This window comes from Phaethon aethereus (genome assembly GCF_964289735.1).
Source record: "Phaethon aethereus genome assembly, chromosome: 2".
Taxonomy (NCBI): domain Eukaryota; kingdom Metazoa; phylum Chordata; class Aves; order Phaethontiformes; family Phaethontidae; genus Phaethon; species Phaethon aethereus.
The window spans coordinates 136,174,603-136,193,082 of NC_138582.1; the positions used below are offsets into that span (position 1 = coordinate 136,174,603).

The following is an 18,480-nucleotide window of genomic DNA, read 5'->3' on the forward strand; positions in this document are numbered from 1 at the left end:
TTTCAGAAAGGGTAGAAAAGCATTGTCCCCCCATCCCCACTCCGGCAGGACCGCCCGTGGAAGGGAAGTGATGTTTGGCTGGTTGTATGGGGGGTGGTTTTGCTTTGGAAAAAAATTGCTTTCTTTTGAATGACTCCTGCCAGGTCAGGGAGAGCAAATGTTCACAAAGGTCTGCTGCAAGCAGCTGGCTTGGGACCGCTGCCTGTCGAGGGCTTCCTCCCACTTGGCTCTTGCACCCCAGTACTCCGCAGTTCTATCCCTGCACTACCTACCTTCACTTCATGCAGGGAAAAAAACCAAAGTGGCATCTATCGATTTTTCCAACAGAGTCAAGAACTCCCAATACTTTAAGTCCAAAATGAGAGTTTATTATGCTTTGTCAGGAAATGTCTGATTCCAGATAATTCTTTTTTTTTCCCAATGATCTACTTAAGAACTGATATGAAACACATACAGGCATGAAACAACTTGTATTGTTTTTACTGCATTTCTTTTGATTGTGCTACACCATGAAACAAAAACAAACACATTAAAAAAAAGCAGACACTCCCAGGCCCCACATCTGTAAAGTTGCAGTAGAGTTGCTTAGGTCTCCAGACCCCATCCTGTATCCATTTAAACAGAGATGTTTCTATATTTATATGAAGTTGCCTGCAAGCAAGAGACAAAACCTTGTCCAGACACTACTCTGGGAGGTATATTCAAACCTAGATTTCTTGCTAGAAGTACTGGAGAGAGTATCTATCTCCTTGGTTTGGCTTTATATCAGACCAAATGAAAAGTGTTTAATCTGGAGAACTGGAAGTTCTCCAGTGCCAGCACATGGTCAGTGGATCTGATACCCCTTTTGTGTTACTGCTGCTGCCTTCAAGGAGCAGGAAATCTGCAGTCAGCTGGGGTTCAAACCTGTCGGGAGTAGGGACCACGTTCCTGCAGAGACCTGCTCTCCCTTCAGTGACAGTTCACTGAAAGCAAGATGCTCTGAACACAACATTTTGGGTGCAACACACTGTTGGTTTTTGGTTTTTTTTTTAAATGAAACTGTTTTGCCAGATACTTCCCGACCAGATCTAGTTTTGCTCTCTGCCCTCTGCCCCCTTCCCTGTGAGGAAAAAGAACAGGTATCAAGACTCATTCACCAAGCTAAACCTTCTGCGACTTAACAAAAAAGCAACACAAGATTTAATATTAAACAATTCCTATCACGATCTTCCCAAAAACTGGAATGATGCAAACTAGAAATAGAATGGCCTAACTACTATCTACTCCATTTTCCTGACAATTGTTAGTCCAAATTATGTTATCTGGCAGCTGATTATTTTTAAACACACTGCAGAGCATATTTCTCTCTCTTTCGATACTGTTCACAAGTTATGCTTATCTTGCTCAGCTAAAAAACAAACAAGAAATTCTGAGCACTGCCGTAATTTTACCCTTTCTTAACATAATCAAATTACTTCTGGTTATACTCCAGTCTGTCACGTTAAGTCACACTTTATTGAGTTGTCTTACTGCTGTTTGTGTTGCAGCAGCGCCTAGAGAGCCGGACAAAGACCATGGTCCTTTTGTGAAGCCCGTACACTAAGAATCTGTTATTCTTTTGGGTGTAGATACACCTCTCCTCCTAATTACATCCTGAGCTGTGACAAAGTGGCTGCCAGGCAACAAAGCTGTCAAAACCACATTGCAGGGCAGTTGGAGAGCACAAATCAAGTGAAATAATAGAAATGTTTGGGACACGAGGCATCACACAGAACAGGCAGTGCTCTTCGTGTTCCTCAGACCTGATTATGAAGCGTGGCCTTGATACTAAAGACACTAAAGCATCTTTATGGCATAATCTCACTTGCCCTTGCAAAGGGGCTGGCGTTGATGTTGACAATTGGGGCTCAGAGGTCTCCCGGGCGTTTTGGGGTTGAGGGGTCTGCAACACACTTTTCATCTATGTTTGGGCTGTCACATTCCTGTCCCTCTTCTGTCTTTCATGTCAGCAATAGGCATCATGTGATGGGCCACATCACTCCACTAAAACAGCTGATTTTTTTTACACTTAACTTTTCAAGATGGATTAGTCCTCTGATTTGACCCGTGTTATGGGCAATGATTGCTGGTACCAGCAGGAAGGAGGTGGTGGCAGAATGCAGCTGGAGCAAAACCCATCCTTTTCACGAGTCCATGGGTTAGCCTGGTTTACACTGCTCATGAAGTCATGCACACAGGAGGCAGGTAAGCTGATATAATGACAGACGGCTGCTGAAAGGAGCAGTTCTGCTTTCCCTCACGTCCAGGTTTCTGCCTTCCTTGATCCTGCGGCTGTGTGGTCACAAGGTGGATCAATTCAGCTGCCTAGCCAGTGGAAAATTAATTACTTGCTGAGGTGTTATTTTTCCACCAGATTGATCAGCTGACTAGAGCTGGATGGCTACCAGATCCCATGGAAGGGATGTGAAGGGAGTAGACATCCATGTGTTGCAGGCAGGACCACCATTCCTCAGCAGCCTGCTGTCAGGTTAGCATAGCCAAAAGGCCAGGCTACTTCTGCTGCGTTCAACTGACAGAAACCCCAATGTCAACCTGATGCTGGAAGGGGCCATTCTGCATCTTGGCACCCTGACACAGGTTGGGCACATCTGTCACGTCCTTTCCACTATGGGTACCTCTGTCATCCCAGCAGAGTTGGTTTAGGAAGCACATCAGTGAGGAAAAAATTATTGCTTTTTTTGCAAGGCTAGTTTGATGGTTAAGCCAGTTCCCTGCAGGGCCAGAGGGGTACTATGGTGAGTCCCTGAAACCAATGGGACCTCATGCCTGGGACAGCCTGACAGCTTTCCATTATGCGTCTGTGAGATTGGCTTGACAACAATGTTGTTTACAGAGATGTTTAGGCACTGGTGAATTCTACCTGGAAGAGCAGGTCAGCCTTATTTGTAGCTCTAAGGCAGAAGGTATATGTAAGGGGAGCCCCACCTTACATTTCAGTTCTCCGACCTAAATAGATGAGAATAGAGTCTGTCAGAAAGAAAGCAACGCCTGTGCCACTGAGGTAGAAAAGGCAAACTCTGGTAAATAAAGCCCCTATAATTCAAGGTACCGAATTCTAGATGATTGCCTTGAATGTATCTTTGTTCCTTATACAAGGAGTAACGGAACTGGTTTCTGGCATTGAGAGTTCCCTTCCAGGGATTACCAGAATAACTGGAGGCAACCTGGGATGAACTGCTCCGCTTCTCCAGTATCGACACTGACATGGAGGACAAAACACCTCATTGGGTCAAGAAACCACCAGGAAGGGAGAAGGTGAAGCTCTTCACCCCCTGCAGCCATAAACTGGCCCTGAGGATCTCAGGGTGACTCGGGCAGGTGGGCGCCCTGGGAGGCCTCCAGCCCCAGCAGGCTCGGCTCCGCTCAGACCGGGCTGCTCGGGGCTTCCTCCGGCCTGGCTTGGCAACCCCCAAGAGCGAGCGCAGACCGCCCAGCCCCTGGGGGAGCCTGAACTCCTCTCGCCTCAGCTCGGCCCCGGCCACACTCCCCCCGTGCCCCTCGCCGTGGGTACGGGGTCTGTGCTGGGCGCTGGCCACCGGGAGAGGTGGGGACGGGGCCCGGGCGGCGGTCCCCGAGCGCAAAGGAGTTAACAGGACTTTCTGCCTCTTCCCGCCCGCGCCTCCTCCACCCGCCTCATTACCTGCACTGTATCACCGCCGGCGCGGCGGCGCGGGGCGGGAGCGGTGCGGGGCCGCCGGGGCTTCCTGCGCCGCCCGGGGCCGCCCGCCGCGGCGGGGCCCTTCCTGCCTGCCGCCCGGCGGGGCAGCGGCGTGCGGGGCCGCGCTCGGCGCAGGCAGGGGAAGGTGTGCGAGGGGAGCGCGGTGCGAGCCAGTGCCCGCCCGTGTGCCTCCCGCCCGTGGGTGGGAGCGGGGCTGGGGCGACGCGAGGGGAAGGCGGGCGGGCAGAGCGAGCGGGCGGGCGAGCGTGTCTGCGCGCCGCAGCCCGGCAGGGATGCGGCATGGCCGTGGGCTCCGTAAAAATGCCGTCGCCGTGTGAGGGCGCGGAGCTGGCCCGCAGCTGGAGCCCCGGCGGCCGAGCCCACGAGCCGCCGCCGCCGGTGCAGCTGCGGCAGAAGCTGCGGGAGCTGCCGGCGCTGCTGCGGAGCGGGCTGACGCTGCGGAGGAAGAGCGCGGCCGCCGCCGGCCGGGTGAGTGAGCCAGCGGGCGGCCCGGGGCAGCGCCCCCCGCCGCCTGCCCGCCGGGGCCGCCCCCCGCCCTGCCCGCCGGGCGCCGGTGCCCACGACGGCGCCCGCAGCGCCCCCGGCCGGGCCGCGGTGGGGGGCGGGCCGCGGGGTCCCGGCGCTTGCCTTCCGCGGGGAGCCGCCACGCGGGCGGGCGGGCGGGTGGCCGGGCGGTGGGGCGGCCCCGGGCGGGGGTGCCCGCAGGCCGGGCCTCGGCTCGGCCCGCCGCTGCCAGCCCCGGTGGAAAAGCCGAAGTGTCCGTCTGGGTGAGTGCGCGCCCCTGGCCGGAGCTGCTTGTGCCTCCTGTGGCTCTTCTCACCCCTCCTTTTCCCTGGCGTGTGGCAGAACTTGCGTGGGCCGATGCATGCTCTCGTATGACAGGAGATGCTGCGCGAGTGTGCTCGGGCGCTTGTGCAAACGCGTGTTAAAGCAGTGAACTTCCACGTGCACCCACGTTTTTGCAGCGAGAAGGCTTTCCCGGGCGCGTTCTGCCCCTGGTATCGCATGCCTCCAGAGACTGAGGCCGTGGGGTCAGGTGGGCGTTGTGGAAATCCCTGGCCAAATTTCACTCAAGTTCACTCATTTTTAGAAAGACTGGTGGTATGGCTTTATGGGGCTGGCTTGGTGGGAAGCAGCGCCCTGATGAAGCCCGGTGTGACACCACCGCAGCAGGGAACCACGGTGGTGGGCGGCCACTCTGGCTTGTGAAGTCTCGCAGCTGTTCTGGGGCTGGGATTGCCATCAGGTCACAGCAAAAACTCGCTTGCAGGCCAAAACTGGACTGAACGCCCCCATCTGACTAGTTGAAATGAAGGGCTTGGGTTTACCTGCATGAGGTTGGGTTCGAGGGGAGTCAAGTGAGCTGCTGTGTAGTTTTGGTGCACTGATAAATGCCTTTGCAGGGAATTAGTGGGGAGAAGTCGGCATGATGTGTATTTGTACCGTCATCAACTTTGTAGTACTTTACCTGGGTAAATGCTTTCCTGCATGGGGAAGTTGTTGAGAAATACAGTACGGTGTAAATTTGAAACCAAACTTCCTGGGTGAATGCTTTGTTATAAGAAGATATCTGTGCAAGAATGAAAAATAGGTTTAAGGTTGTATATACATTTACTCCAGAATAGCTATTTCTGAGTAATATTTTGATTCAGATTCCTGTTCTAGATTAATTTCTTTCCTCAAGTGAGTTTAAACCACAGAATAAATAATCTGTATGGAGATGCCTAATGAGTTTTATTGTTTGGGTGAAATAGTAATCCACTTGACAAGTTGTCCACATGAACACAGAGCTAAGGGGGTTCACTTAATTTTAAATAGCCAAGCCTTGCTCTGCCCTAACAGGATGTTCACGGCAGGTATCTCTTCCCATGAAGATGAGACCTTTTCTGAATTGAGTTTGATTTGTTCCGCTTTAAAAGCACACTATCAAAGAAGTGGAGTCAACATGCAGTGAGGAGGTGAGAAGCAGCGCAGAACCACTGCTGGCAACAGTGCTTGTTTGCAGGCAGGTCTGAAATACTGTTTTAGCACAACGAATTCATGAGGCTTCAAGGAGACAGCATGCAGAGCCGGCTCAGGTTTATCCTCCTGGTTATTCCTCATCGCCACTGAAAGCATTTGACAAGCGAGTGGTACAATGGTAAATATTTGGAGTGGGTGAGTTAACACCCTGGTGAGAAGCCTGGGTAGCTCCTGGGTTGTGCAGCTCCTCAGCTGTGCTTGCTGAAGCCATGGTCCTGTCTTGCCTCGTACAGTCCCAGCTGGGGCTCTGCCTGTCTTTGCCGATGCGCCACGTTACAGACCAGCAAACACAGCGTGACAGATGTAGTGGTGGTGTCATCTGTGGCTTTGCCTCCCAGTACCCTGTGGGTCATCTTGCAAAGTTTTTCTTGAACTGTCTATGCTGGTAGGAAGAAGGCTGGAGGGAGGATGGTGAGTTTGAAAGTCAGCCTGGAGTCAGCCCAGCAGACCTTGGATCAGTGGGCAGTGCTGCGTGGAGATGCTGTATGGCTCCAGCAGGACCTTCTGGCTTGGTCCTCTGTGGACCACGAGACTGCTGTGCCTTGCTGTCTCTGGGTTTGCAGGGATTCTTCTGCAGCTGGAATTATTCATCAGCGCAGGAGTCCAGTGCAGTGTTCCGAGGCGCAGACAGTGCTAGGAATCCAGTAGTGACATTAATGTCACTTGTTCCCTTTGGAAACAAAGTGGACACTTGGGGTGCATGGAGGGTCTCTCCCACACATGCGATGCTCCAGGGAGCAGTCTGGCTGTTAGTAGTGCTCTGTGTTGATTCCTCGCTGCTCCGTGTGTGTGACTTTTCCCCCCAGAAATGGAATTCTAGGCGCACGATGCTTTTCACATATTTCTATTTAATGTGGAGACTAACTTCAACCTGAAAATGACACTATTTGGGAGAGGGAAAGGATATGTTAAGATAATAAATTGCAGCATTTTTTTAGACTTTCCCTTTCAAACATGACTCTTAAATTAAAAAAAATCCTTAAAATAAGGTTGGAGAAAGTTTGAGTAACACAAACATGAAACAAAGATGCCTTTTTTTCACCTCAACAAAATAAGTTAATCCACAGTTAATTTTTGGAGGGTTTTGTTTGCTTATGAAATCTCCATTCCCTCTATCCCTTTGGAAAAAAAAAAAATTAGTCTGATCTTCCTCTCCAGTGACTTTTTCTTTGTGCTTTTTTGTTTGTTCAAACGCCAAGCTGAGAGTCTTATTTGTCCAGCTGGTTTCATCAGGAATGTTGTTCACTTAGGTGAGCTGTTTTCAAGTAAATGCTGACCAGCTGAAATTCTGGCTTGTTTAATTTCCTAGAAAAATATTATGACCCCTGAGCAGGGGGTCTTCCTCTGATGCTGACTTGCAGAGAGACTACCTGCAGTGCAGTTTGCTTCTTCATCTATAAAGTGGGGATAATCTGCATGTGTGCATGCTTGGGGACTATGGATAATAAAATATAATGAAAGTGTTAAGGGTGCTATAATTGTTTTAAGGATGTACTTCACTGCACTGTTCAAATAGTTCCTGTGGTGCGGGGCGGGGAGAGGATGGCATTGTGTAGTAGAGGGTAGTACACATAAAAAATTCAATAAATTTTGCAAACCAGTATGGGCTGGAATAAATTTGTTAAATCTCTTTGGGCCTCTCGGTCCTTGGCCCTTGGCACTGGACTGTTTGGTAACATGTAAAACTAACCTCCAACTCCTTTGCTAGGGAATGCTTTTTTTAAAGCTCCTGAACTTTAAACTAGGCTTTGGCTTTGTCCTTGATGGTAGTTTTTCTTCACTCTTAGGGCAGGTGCAGCACAGGTGTCTGAGATGGCACTGGGGGTTAGGCTGCAGTTGGACAGTGAGCGGTGGGAGGGTGGCTTTTACTCCTCATCCTCTGCTTGGTGCTTCTTTGTTTCTGCTGCATAAAACAGCAGAAGATGATCCAGTCTTTTGCTGTGGCAGTTGTGTCTGTGCGTGTCTGTATTTCAGAGCTTGTGCAGAGGTTGGGTTGCTGTGCCCTGTAGAACCATTCCTCTCTGCCATGTGCTTTCTCAAAAATCTTTGGAAAGTGGGATCCTTCTGTTTCCCAGTTTGCCTCCTTGAGGTATGTGGTTATGCGTACATGTAGCAAGCATGAGTGTTTTGGTTATGAACCGTCTTTGCTGTTCTTCCTGGTGCTTGCTGAAGATGTCTTCCTCTCCTCCTCTTTTTCTTGTAATTAGTGATGAAATATTGGTCCCTGCCCCTGGAAGCACCAGGAACGCCAGCAGTGAGGTCCTGTAGGCACGTCAGTGCAGCAGTCACTCCATCATGCCGACAGTCCTTTTCACCACACTCTGTTTGACTCTTAATGGAGCTAATGGTCTCCTGAGTGCCTCCTGAGAGAGCAGGGAGGTGCTCAGAAGTTAGAGGAGGAATTACCTTCCACACAGACACACGCATTTTTAATGACCTCTTTTGCTTTCTAGGTTCATATTTACACACAAGCAAAATACTGTTCTATGTGAGCATGGATGTTGCTCTTTGTCACAGCAGTGGAGCTGGAAAAACTTTTGGATGTCATGGTGTCAAACCCTATTACTCTGATATTATGAAAGACCTTGTTGGCTTGTACAAACCTTCACCGTAGGACATGCCTTTTGGCTTGCTGGAAGTTGAAGAGATACCATGAGTATTTTCTCTTCTGAGACCCTGTAGTGACTTTTGTGAGGTTCCTAGAGGTCTTTGGCCAGGCAAATGTTCTTTACCTTAGCTCTGTTTTGAGTGACAACTTTGCTGTATGTGTATGTCAGGACGTAAACTGACTGTAGGGTTACTGGTTGAAAATAAACTGCAGGAGTTAGGGTATGGATGCTAAAAGTTTAAATGAGTTCAGGGTGAGACTGGAGGAGTTCATAGAAGAGAAGCGTGTTGAACATACATAATCCTCATCAGGCAGAGAAGGTTGCCAAGCTGAAAGTAGCTGGAGGATTGGAGCATATTAGAGATATCATATATTCTGGCACTGGCAGTTGTCATGCTGTTGGATACAACTCTTCTTTGGCAGGGGAAAAAAATCAAATTATATGCAATCTGTTTTAATTAAATAAAGTATCCGAACCTCTCAACCTATATTTTGCTAAACTTTTATTCGTCTCTTGTAAGAAGCTTTCAGTTGCTTATGTCATTCATGTTACTTTCCTCTAATGATTCATCCTGCGATTGGGGAAACCATGGTGTTGTAGATGAGGTTTTGCCAGGACATTAGAAATTCCCTGCTGGAAATACTCAGAATTTCCCGTCCTTTCCACCCTTTCCATGGCTACATTATGGTGGTGGTTATGTTTTGATTGAGTTAAGCATATATATCTGCCTTGTGCTCAGGTAATTTTCTCACCAACGACTGACATTTATAGCAGTCCATATCCTTGTTGGCAGCTCTTCATCTGAGTAATGCCTGAGTGACCTTCTACTTCATGCTGTTGAACTACACTCTTTTCCCAACATTCCACTTCTCGAAGTCACCTAATCTTCCTGTAGGCCATTCTGTTTACATTTGTTTTGGTAATGCCTCCAGTTTTGTGCCATCAACACGTTTCATTGGCACCTTTATGCTCATTTGACCAGTGTTGTTAATGAGGAGAAAAAAATCAGGAGAAAAATTGCTGTGGTATCTATGTTTATATGTGCTATAAAGGCTTTAACTTTGGAATTTCTCCTGCATTGAAAAGATGTGGTGTCGTGGTGTGTAGATGCTGTAGTGGCTGAAATCAGCGCACAAAAATACTCAGTGAATCAAAAGTTTTACTGTCAGAACTATTATTGAAGTAGGTTGCTTGATACTGGTGACATTTTGCTTTAAAGCCTGCCGTAGAGGTTCTACTCAGTAACTTAATACCCCCATCACTTTGTCAGTTATTATGTGACTAAAAATAGTCTCAGTAAGTAGTCTTGAATTTTTCCTATTGTAATCAGGCTTATTATGTATTCCTGCTAAATGTATTTGATTAAGATAATTGTCTTTCACAGTATCCTTTAACTTGTCAGGTCTGTGACTGGTGACACATGAAATGTTGAGTAATGAGTAAGATAGCTTAGCGACAGTGACCACGGTAGCTGATGGGGAATTTCAGTGTCTCTTGTGTTTATTTGCATAATAATTTTTTTCATAGTCAGTGTTCAGTGAATTACTAAATTGAGAATACTTCTTAATTAGCCCGTGTGTTATGACATCTGAGAAGTTGTGCCAGGGTTTGATTAACTACAGTTGAATGAAGTGGAAGGTAAGCCCACTCTTCTGCCCTAGGAAGTAACGTAGTAAGTTTTGCTGCCTGCAAAATCATTTTTCTCCCTGAGGCGGGGGATTAGCCTGGTTGCCAGGATGATACCCACTGCCTGTGGTCTTACACTGGCACTGGGTGTGAGGCTGGCAGCGCCTGGACTGACATCTCAGCTGCTTTCTAGCATCCCTGGAAAGGGCCAGGTACAGCACTAGCAGGTGCCACTGTCGACACATGGGCAAGATGTGCCATCATGTGGCTTTTGCTCATGGAAGGTGCATAAAATTGACATCGACCCCATGACACAGGAGAAAGTGCAGCAGCTTGCTCGAAGCTATGGGACAGGTTCTGAGTTTCCCCTCTCTGTGCTGGCCAGAGCGTATCTTGGCAAGTCCCTCTTTGACCCACAGTTGGCTGCTATAAAATGGTCTTGTCTTTAATCTCTTGCCCACACTGCAAATGAAGCTCAGGCTGAAAACACCTGGAGTTAATTTTGCCCATGCTCAGTCTTTAAAGTGCTGCTTTTCTTGTGTTAGTAATAACACCTTCAGTTAGGGACTTGGATAGAAAATATCGATCAGCCCTGCGTGTTTTTGTAATTCGGGTTGAACAAGGATCTCGCTACTTTCACTTTTGGTTTTGGTTCTGTTTCTGAGGGACGTAGCCTGCAGATCCTCAGGTGTGGTGCTGCCATGTGTGGCTTGAAACCTGTCGAGGAAATCCACGTAGGAAACAAGATCAACCCCATTGGAATTAAAAGGAGTATATTTGAGTATTTGCTGGATTTCAGCTAGTGTTACATCTTGATGAATGGCTCGATTTAAATGTGAGCTGATTGTCCCCTTAGTTATATATTTAACGGGAAATAAAGAAAATTCACGTTGTGGAATTGTATACTTTAATTTGCTTGGTTGCAAACCTGCATTATTGGTTAATTCATGCTAGATTTCCCAGCCGCCAGGATGAATGAACAACGCCACACTCCACAATTGTGACAAACTCTGTTAAGGATTGTATTCAGCTGTTGTTACTTGTATGGCCCCGGTGGTTTCAATTCCCTTTGCGCCGTGAGGAAATTGCAGAACAAGCTGTGCATTTTTATGCTGATGAAAATGCTGAAAATAGGTAGCAAGAGCTTTTTAAAAGGAGAAAAGAAAAAAAAGGAAAGCCTTTTCAACCTAAGTCATGGAAAAGCCATTGTAATAAAACAGATTTATCCTTAATATGTAACAATTAAAGTAATATTTCACATATGGGAAAGGAAGGTGCTTGTTCTTCATACTAATACTATGTAACTTTATACTTAATATTATATAACCTGCTTATTCAGTTATAGATGAAGTCTTCCTGTCCACCCCTGGTTCCTGACCCTGCCGTGGGCGGGTGCTGGGTGTGAGAGCCAGTGTGCGAAGCGATGGGGTTCGGTACGCAGGCTTTTGGTCTGGCTCTGACGCACTACTCAAGACCCTAGATGGGTCTCGCCGCGTTTCTGTGCCTGGCTGCCGGGCACTCAGATGCTTGTAGGTCTGGTCACACCTTCATCTCCTTGGGATGTGAGCCATCTTCTATTAGGGGTTCATATTAACGCTTAGAAAAAGAGCCTTATGGCTGGTTGGGGCTCAGTATGGTGCTGTAGGACTGAGAATAAAATGGGACACCTTTTAACTCTGGACAGAGAGAGAGGCTGCCCTGTTCTTCTATAGTCCCTCAGGGCTGCCTTGGCTGGGCCATCCATACATTGCTCTGCTCTTCGTGCACAAACTCCTAAACCTCTTTTTTTGCCCCAGATCAGGCTGCCTTGCAGATCCTGTAGGGTTCACATACATGGATCCATTTCAGTGGAATATTCTAGGTTGGTTTTTAGTACCTGCTGTATAAACTTTATCCGTGACACCTTTTGATTTAAACAATTTTCATTATATCTGTGCTTCTGGCAAAAGTTTAAGGATAAAAATGAAGTCACTGAGGCTCTAAAGTTAAAAGCCATGGAAGCAGGATCTGAGTATTTTCAAGTTCCAGGTGTAAAAGGCAGTAGCTATTCATAATTGTCACTGTGTCTTTTATCTCAGTTAACTTATGGTTTGGCTTGGGTTAGTCTGACCTTGTAAAATGATCTGCTTATAACTGTTATATGAAGCTAGGGTCAATTATTAATATTTAAATCCTACAGTATTCAGTTTTCTCTGATTAATTCCTTTTTCACAAGATATTTTCCTGGAGAGGACACAGCAGGCTAACTGATTAAAAGTCAATACACTTTTTATAGTGCAAAAAGAAAATATTCTGCTGATTGAGAGGGAACAAAACCTCTTCAATCTATATAAATATCAGTAAAGCTGTATTCATAGCATCAGCAAGGATTTTTTGCCTTCAGTTTTAGAACCGAGTTGACTCATGCTTAAAATGCTGGATGGTTTCCATTTTGCCTTTTATAAATGATTGTGAGGAATGCAACTTTTTCTTCCCCCCCCCTCCGCCCTTGATCTGGGGGGGCTGCCTTTCTTTCCTTGCTTCCTGAACCTCATATCTAAGTCTTTATATGACTGAGACACACATGGGCTCAGTGAGTTAAAGCAGTAAGGAAAGAAATAGTTTAGAGCCTCTCCATCAGTCTTGTTGCTTAATTATGGAGTGGGTTTTATATGTGTGTGCTTTATTGTGATCTGCTGGTAGCTTCTCCTGCGACTGGCCCTTCTGAGCATCTCTGCAGGTTGTGTGTCATCGCACAGCATCATCACTGGGACGGTGGAACAAGCAGCACCAAGCAAGGGGCAGTGGCTGCCTGCAGTGATGCTACTGCTGAAAGGAATATATGTCAAACCATACCCTTTGTGATGCACTAGATGGTATGCAGTCTGCAGGTCAATATTGAGAAGCAGTGAAGTAGAGGAAGTACTGCATTTTGGATTTAACTCCCCACCCCCCAACTAAAAAAAGGCCAACAAAAAAAAAAAAACAACACAAAATTGAGGTCCAGACCACTCATGAGCATCAAGAATTTATGATGTGGCTTGGAGGAGGGAGAGGGAGGGAGAGCAGGTGTTTGGGTTTTGTTTGTGTATTTTTTAAGATGATAAGCATTTAATTGTGGTTTTCTGGCCAATTTCTGTCTGACAGAGTTAGACCCAGTGATCCTAAAACACTTCCTAATTTCAGATGGATGTGGTAATCATTTGCTGTCATAGACTGCTACTGCACGCTGTTAAGCAGATGCTCCATTTCATCCCATAGGTGAATGCACTTCAGTGATGCATAAATTGATTTTAAAATGTGGAAAGAAGGGGAGGAAAAACAATGCACATGCATGGTTAGCTCTGAAAGTCGCAAAGCTGCTGTTTACTGGATGGCTGAAGGAATGAGCTAAAAGAATCCCTTAGGTCTGGTCTGGGTCCCAGCTTGTGTACAAGCCAGTGCTTTGTTGCGGTTTGTCATTTCTGCAGCGCTTGAAGCCTCTTGGCAGCGAAAACAAATCTGGGGGCATGGGCTGCGAGTCTGCTGCTGAGTCTGTGTGGCAGGACGAACTGAGGTTTGTGGTGTTTGTTAAGGAAGGCCAAACTCGTGGGAGATGCAAGTCCTAAAGGAACAAAAGCAGAATGTAGTAGTTAGCTGCCAAAGGAGAAATCTGAGGATGCAGCGCATCCCAAGCTTAAGTGTGTTTCGGCTTAAGAAGGATAAACTGTAACATCTGTCCATGCTGGCAGTGATTTGTGCATAGGAATTCTTTAAAAGTAGCCTTCCTCAGCATTTTGTTGGAAAAAATTAGTTGAGGAACAAAATATAATAAACCTGCTAGATTTAATTGTTATAAACACTTTGGAAAACATAACCAGAATTTAACTTCTGTTCACGAAGAACAGCATAATAGTGTCCAAAAATGGAACTTTGATACTTTAAAAGCTTATACCGTGCACACCCATCTTAAAGCTATACTCTGTCAGCTCAAAGAGTGTTTAGAAATTATTAAAAGACCTGTTCTTTTTATTCCTCAGTATCCACATGTATGAAAGAGATTTCTCTAACAGGCTGACCAGTTTTATCATAGTCATTTATAAATACTGCTTTTGTAATTGTCTTTGACAGCAATTGCTGGAACAAAATACATACAATGCAAAAAATAATAATGGTAGTTAAATGAATACCTCTTTATTTATATTTCTATTACTGTGTTGAAGGATACAAAGAGGAACATTCAGCAGATACTTAATTTCTTGTTTTATCTCATTAAACAGACAGTCCCAAAACAAATGAGTTTCAGATTAGTTTTACCAAAGCTATTTATCTAATTATGGCTTTCACTGCACTTGAATGAATGGCTGCAAATCAATAGGTCTCTTAGGTTGCCAGGACATGCATTAAAACTGGTGAGTCTCCAAGCTGAATAGCGGAGTGATGTCTCTCGGTTTTTCCATTGAGATGTCTGTCCTCAGTTCATACGGTGTATGCATAAACTGAGAATTTATCTGATGCCCTACTTAAAAAGTCCAATTTTTGAGTTGATCGTTTGCAATTCAATGTGGCAATAAAAACAGTTATTTCAGAGGAAGCTAGTGTAGTTAAAAAAAGTGTTGTAGTGGTTCAAGATGATGGTTCATGTAGTCCTAGATCCGTACATTTTAAGGTTAATCTAACAGGTAACAGTTTTAGCCACAAATACGATGTTTCTTGTGCTTTCAAGAGAGTGTGTGGGCAAATGCTGTATAGTCTGCCTTCCACATTGTTTTTTTTTCTGGTTTCAAATATCCAGAGATACCTTATACTCTGATGCCTGGGCATTGTAAACATTAACAGTGCTAGTTACAGCTTTTCATGTTACACGTGTACAAATCCAGCCTTTTAATGAATCTGGCTAGTATTTTGGCTTCAGACTCATCTTGGAACTCGCATTTACAGAGCTTGTGTGGGGGGTTTGGTGATAATGACTTTGCAGGGTGAGGAAAAATACATTTTATTTTATTCTGTTGTTAATGAAAGCATTTCTTTTTAATCAGTTTTGAATATCCCACCTTTAATTTCAATGACCCTTCTGTTGTTCCTGTGAGGCAGGGAACTTCCAACTTCTGTACAGTTAGTTTTCATATATTCTTTTTTACAGCTGTTTTTTAAAGCAAGCAATCCCAGTCCCTCTAGATCACTCTTTCTATGATGTAATAATCTTTGTTACCTTGTTTTGAACTCTATCTAGTTCTGCAATGTCCCTTTGAACTTGTGATGGCTTGCGCTGAATGTAATATTCTAGCTGAGACTGCACCGCTGATTTATATAAATCATGCAATTTCCTCCCTCTCTCCATCATGTAGGCTTTTCATCCTAATAATTTGCTATCTTTTTAGAGTTCCTGGTGGCACAGATTAGCTCTTCACTGAAATGTCTTCACAGCTGTTAGGTTGCTTTCTTTAAATTGATATAGTTAATTTAAAACCATATAAGTTGTCAGCATTTTTTGCCTTCCATGGGCATTCTTTTGCATTTGATGTGGATAAACATAATTTAACATGGAGTTGGTCACTCACCTACCTTGACTAGCTCCATCTGAAGTTGTTTATAGACTTCTGATTGTGACTAAACCAAAATCATATAAGCAAAATTTGCTTATCTTGATGCTGTCATCACAAATATGTTTTATTAAACAGCATTTGGCCTAGGATGTAATGTAATAAAATGCATCTTTGTATTTTCCTCTTCTTAATGAAAACAGCCTGTTTAATCCTATTCTTGTCCTTAATTACTTTGCTATTTCTTGATCAACTACAATATTTTGCCTCTCCAGGAAAGACTGCTTTAGCTTCTTTTGAGGACTTTTGTGTGCTTGGTTGAGTCTATAGCATCTCTGTTGAAGTTGGAGGTACACCTGTAGAGCATTACTGTGTAGGTGGTCGCTGAACATATAAGAAAACCAGCTAATATCATGTCAGTCTTGACCTTGTTACTACATACCATGCCAAAGGCTTTCCTGTTATTGTAAGGAATGTAAGAATATTCATGACTGGTGAAGCTCCTGTTCAGTGGGTGGACAAATATTTGGAAGGCTCTACACAGACTAATAACCAACAACTTTGTCAAATAATCTCTGAGCAGTGCTCTGCAAGAGTATCTCTTGGCTCTGCTACTATCAGTATTTTCTTTTAAAAACTGCAGGGATGGAGTAGAGAATATGCTGTTGAGAAGTAGCTACCTGTCCAATACATTGAAGAAGAAAGAGCAGGAAGGGGAAGAGTGTGTGTTGTTCTTTTTTTTTTCCATTTTTCTGATGAGGCAAAACTGTTACTAGGAACAAAACTGTCTAACAGGTAAATCACCAAAGATTTTTGAAGTGTCACATTACAGACAGCTGTTCTCTAATTTTATAAAGCTCCTTATTAAAAACTGGGACACAAAATGTCCCTGTAGTGGTCTTTTGCATTTAAGCACAAAGTGTAGCTAACACAGCAACACTGCTATTAAGTCAAAGTTGTGGTCTTACTAAAAACAACGCAAGCTTATGCTCTTTGAGAATCCATTTATCATGGCTGTAGGAAAGGACCTACTTCAGTTGCTTATTAATAGCAAGATGTGTTACAGGAAAATTTATGGCAGGATGGTGGGAGCGGATGAGGAAACATTACATTCTTCCATTCTGTAAATAAAAATAATTCCAAAGAAGCTACCCAGGGACAACAATAGTTTCTTTTTATAAACCTGTGTTAAAAACTGTCCTCTGTCACTGAAGACCTAATGGTAAATTTTGTGAGACTTCCAAAACTGGCTGATTTTTTTCATTTTTAATTTGAGCTAAGCAAGAAAACAGACTGAATCTTCAACCCTTGCTTTAGCAGTTCTTGGTGTTATCTGACTTTTAGAAACAAAGCTAAATACTGAGGGTCTGTGAGTCATCTTCTTTTCAGCCTGAGCCAGCTCCAGTTTCAGTATGTATATGCTTGTTTCTTTATACCATGACTTTTTCCCTCCTAAGTTAGTCATTGTTATCTCTTGGCACAAGTGGAGAAGCTGAAAACGTCAACAAGCATGAGCCACGCTAAAAACACGCAAACAAACCTCCCGTGTAATCTTCCAAACCCCAGAGCGTTCCTGTTCCCATTACTTTGTTCATGCACCCATCTGATCTTTTGATCATATGTTGGTGGAGGGAGCAGGGAGGTGAATTCCAAGGCAAGGGCGTACTGACCAGGAATGGTGTCCCTAGAGGCCCTGTCCGGTTACCTTCTGCTGGTGTGTCCGGTGCCCACAACAGACAGTATGGCATTGCATAGAGAAAAGGCAGCAAATAGAGGTGAAAAAACTTTTGTTAATCTTTTTGCAAGCTTTGCATTTTGAGTAAGTCTCCGTGTGTGTATCTGCATACCAAGAAGGTGCTGAAACTCTGTTTTGCTACAGTTGTTTTTGTCACTTGAGAGGTGACCAAATAGATACGTTATCCCATAGGCTTAGGTGAAATTGGTGAAGCCCATGTGGTTTGTGGTGGTGGTTCCACTGAGACAAGGACTAAAAAGCTGGCGTGGGAAAGGATGGAACAGCGAGCAAGTTGATTGAGGTGAGAATCAACTGGTTCTTGAAGACAGTGTATCTCAAAACAAAGGTCTCTTACAGTAAGTGGTGATTTGCCATCCATGTGCTCTAGTGCCGGAGTTTAACTAATGGCTTGGGTGTCCTTGCTGCAGAATGAGCTATCGAGCTGGACAGGCTTTTGAGATTGTCATGGTGAAGGGGCTGGAAGAGTCTGAACAGGTATTACAAACTTTAATAGGGCATCCAGGATGGCCCAGGCTGCTTTGGTGGATTGGTGACGGCAGACTGAGCGTCACAGCAGACTATTAGGATGTCACTGACACCTTGCTTTTTGTTAGTGTTTTTAGAAACACAGGCAGAGCATCTCTGCTAGTCCCTGACAGATCAGTCACTGTGGTGGGGGATACTAGAGTATATTAATCTTTTGGATCATTTTGCTTCCCTAATTTCAGTCTAAATTTCCTTAACAAATTGGCATCTTCCACAGGCATATTGCTTGAACCAACTTTTAAAGACAGCAGTTCCCCATCTCTCCCCTCTCTCCTCTCTTTCTCCCGCCTCCTGCTTTGCGTAGGTCAGAAAACATTTGCTGTCTTAAAATGATATTTATTACTGACTTTTAAATCTGGGTGGGCTGGTAACCAGGATACAGTGGGCAAGTGGGAGGAGGATAACAGCATATTGAAGTGATCGATGTTGCAAGCGTTGGCTATGATGGGGTATATTAAAGAGGAAGAAGATTAATTCACTTTGTTCTAGCCCTGAAAAAACATGGTCCATCTACCTCTGGTCCTTTTATTTCCATGGGACAAAGCACCCTTCAAGGGTTTTGGGGTGAAGACTCAATCTGCTGACGCAGAAGAAGGTAGCTCAGTTCTGCATTGCTGCTTTACATGGATATGTAAAGGAGGAACCTGGAAGAGCCCTGGACAGTGTTGTGTGTGGTAGGGCAAAGAGGAGCAGCTCCATGTAGCACAGGGAATGTGTGAG

The 18,480-nt window shown here is 45.1% G+C and overlaps 1 protein-coding gene across 1 annotated transcript in view; it reads left to right on the forward strand.

Annotated features, from left to right (window-relative positions):
- Nucleotides 1–3,531: 3,531 nt before the first annotated feature.
- RAPGEF5 (Rap guanine nucleotide exchange factor 5) overlaps nt 3,532–18,480 on the forward strand; it is a gene marked incomplete at its 3' end in the record, with an annotated part of 161,230 nt that continues 146,281 nt past the window's right edge. Inside the window, exon 1 of the mRNA XM_082015389.1 lies at nt 3,532–4,189. Coding sequence (XP_081871515.1) covers nt 4,001–4,189 — 189 coding nt within the window. The 5' untranslated portion in view covers nt 3,532–4,000. The remainder of the gene's footprint in view (nt 4,190–18,480) is intronic.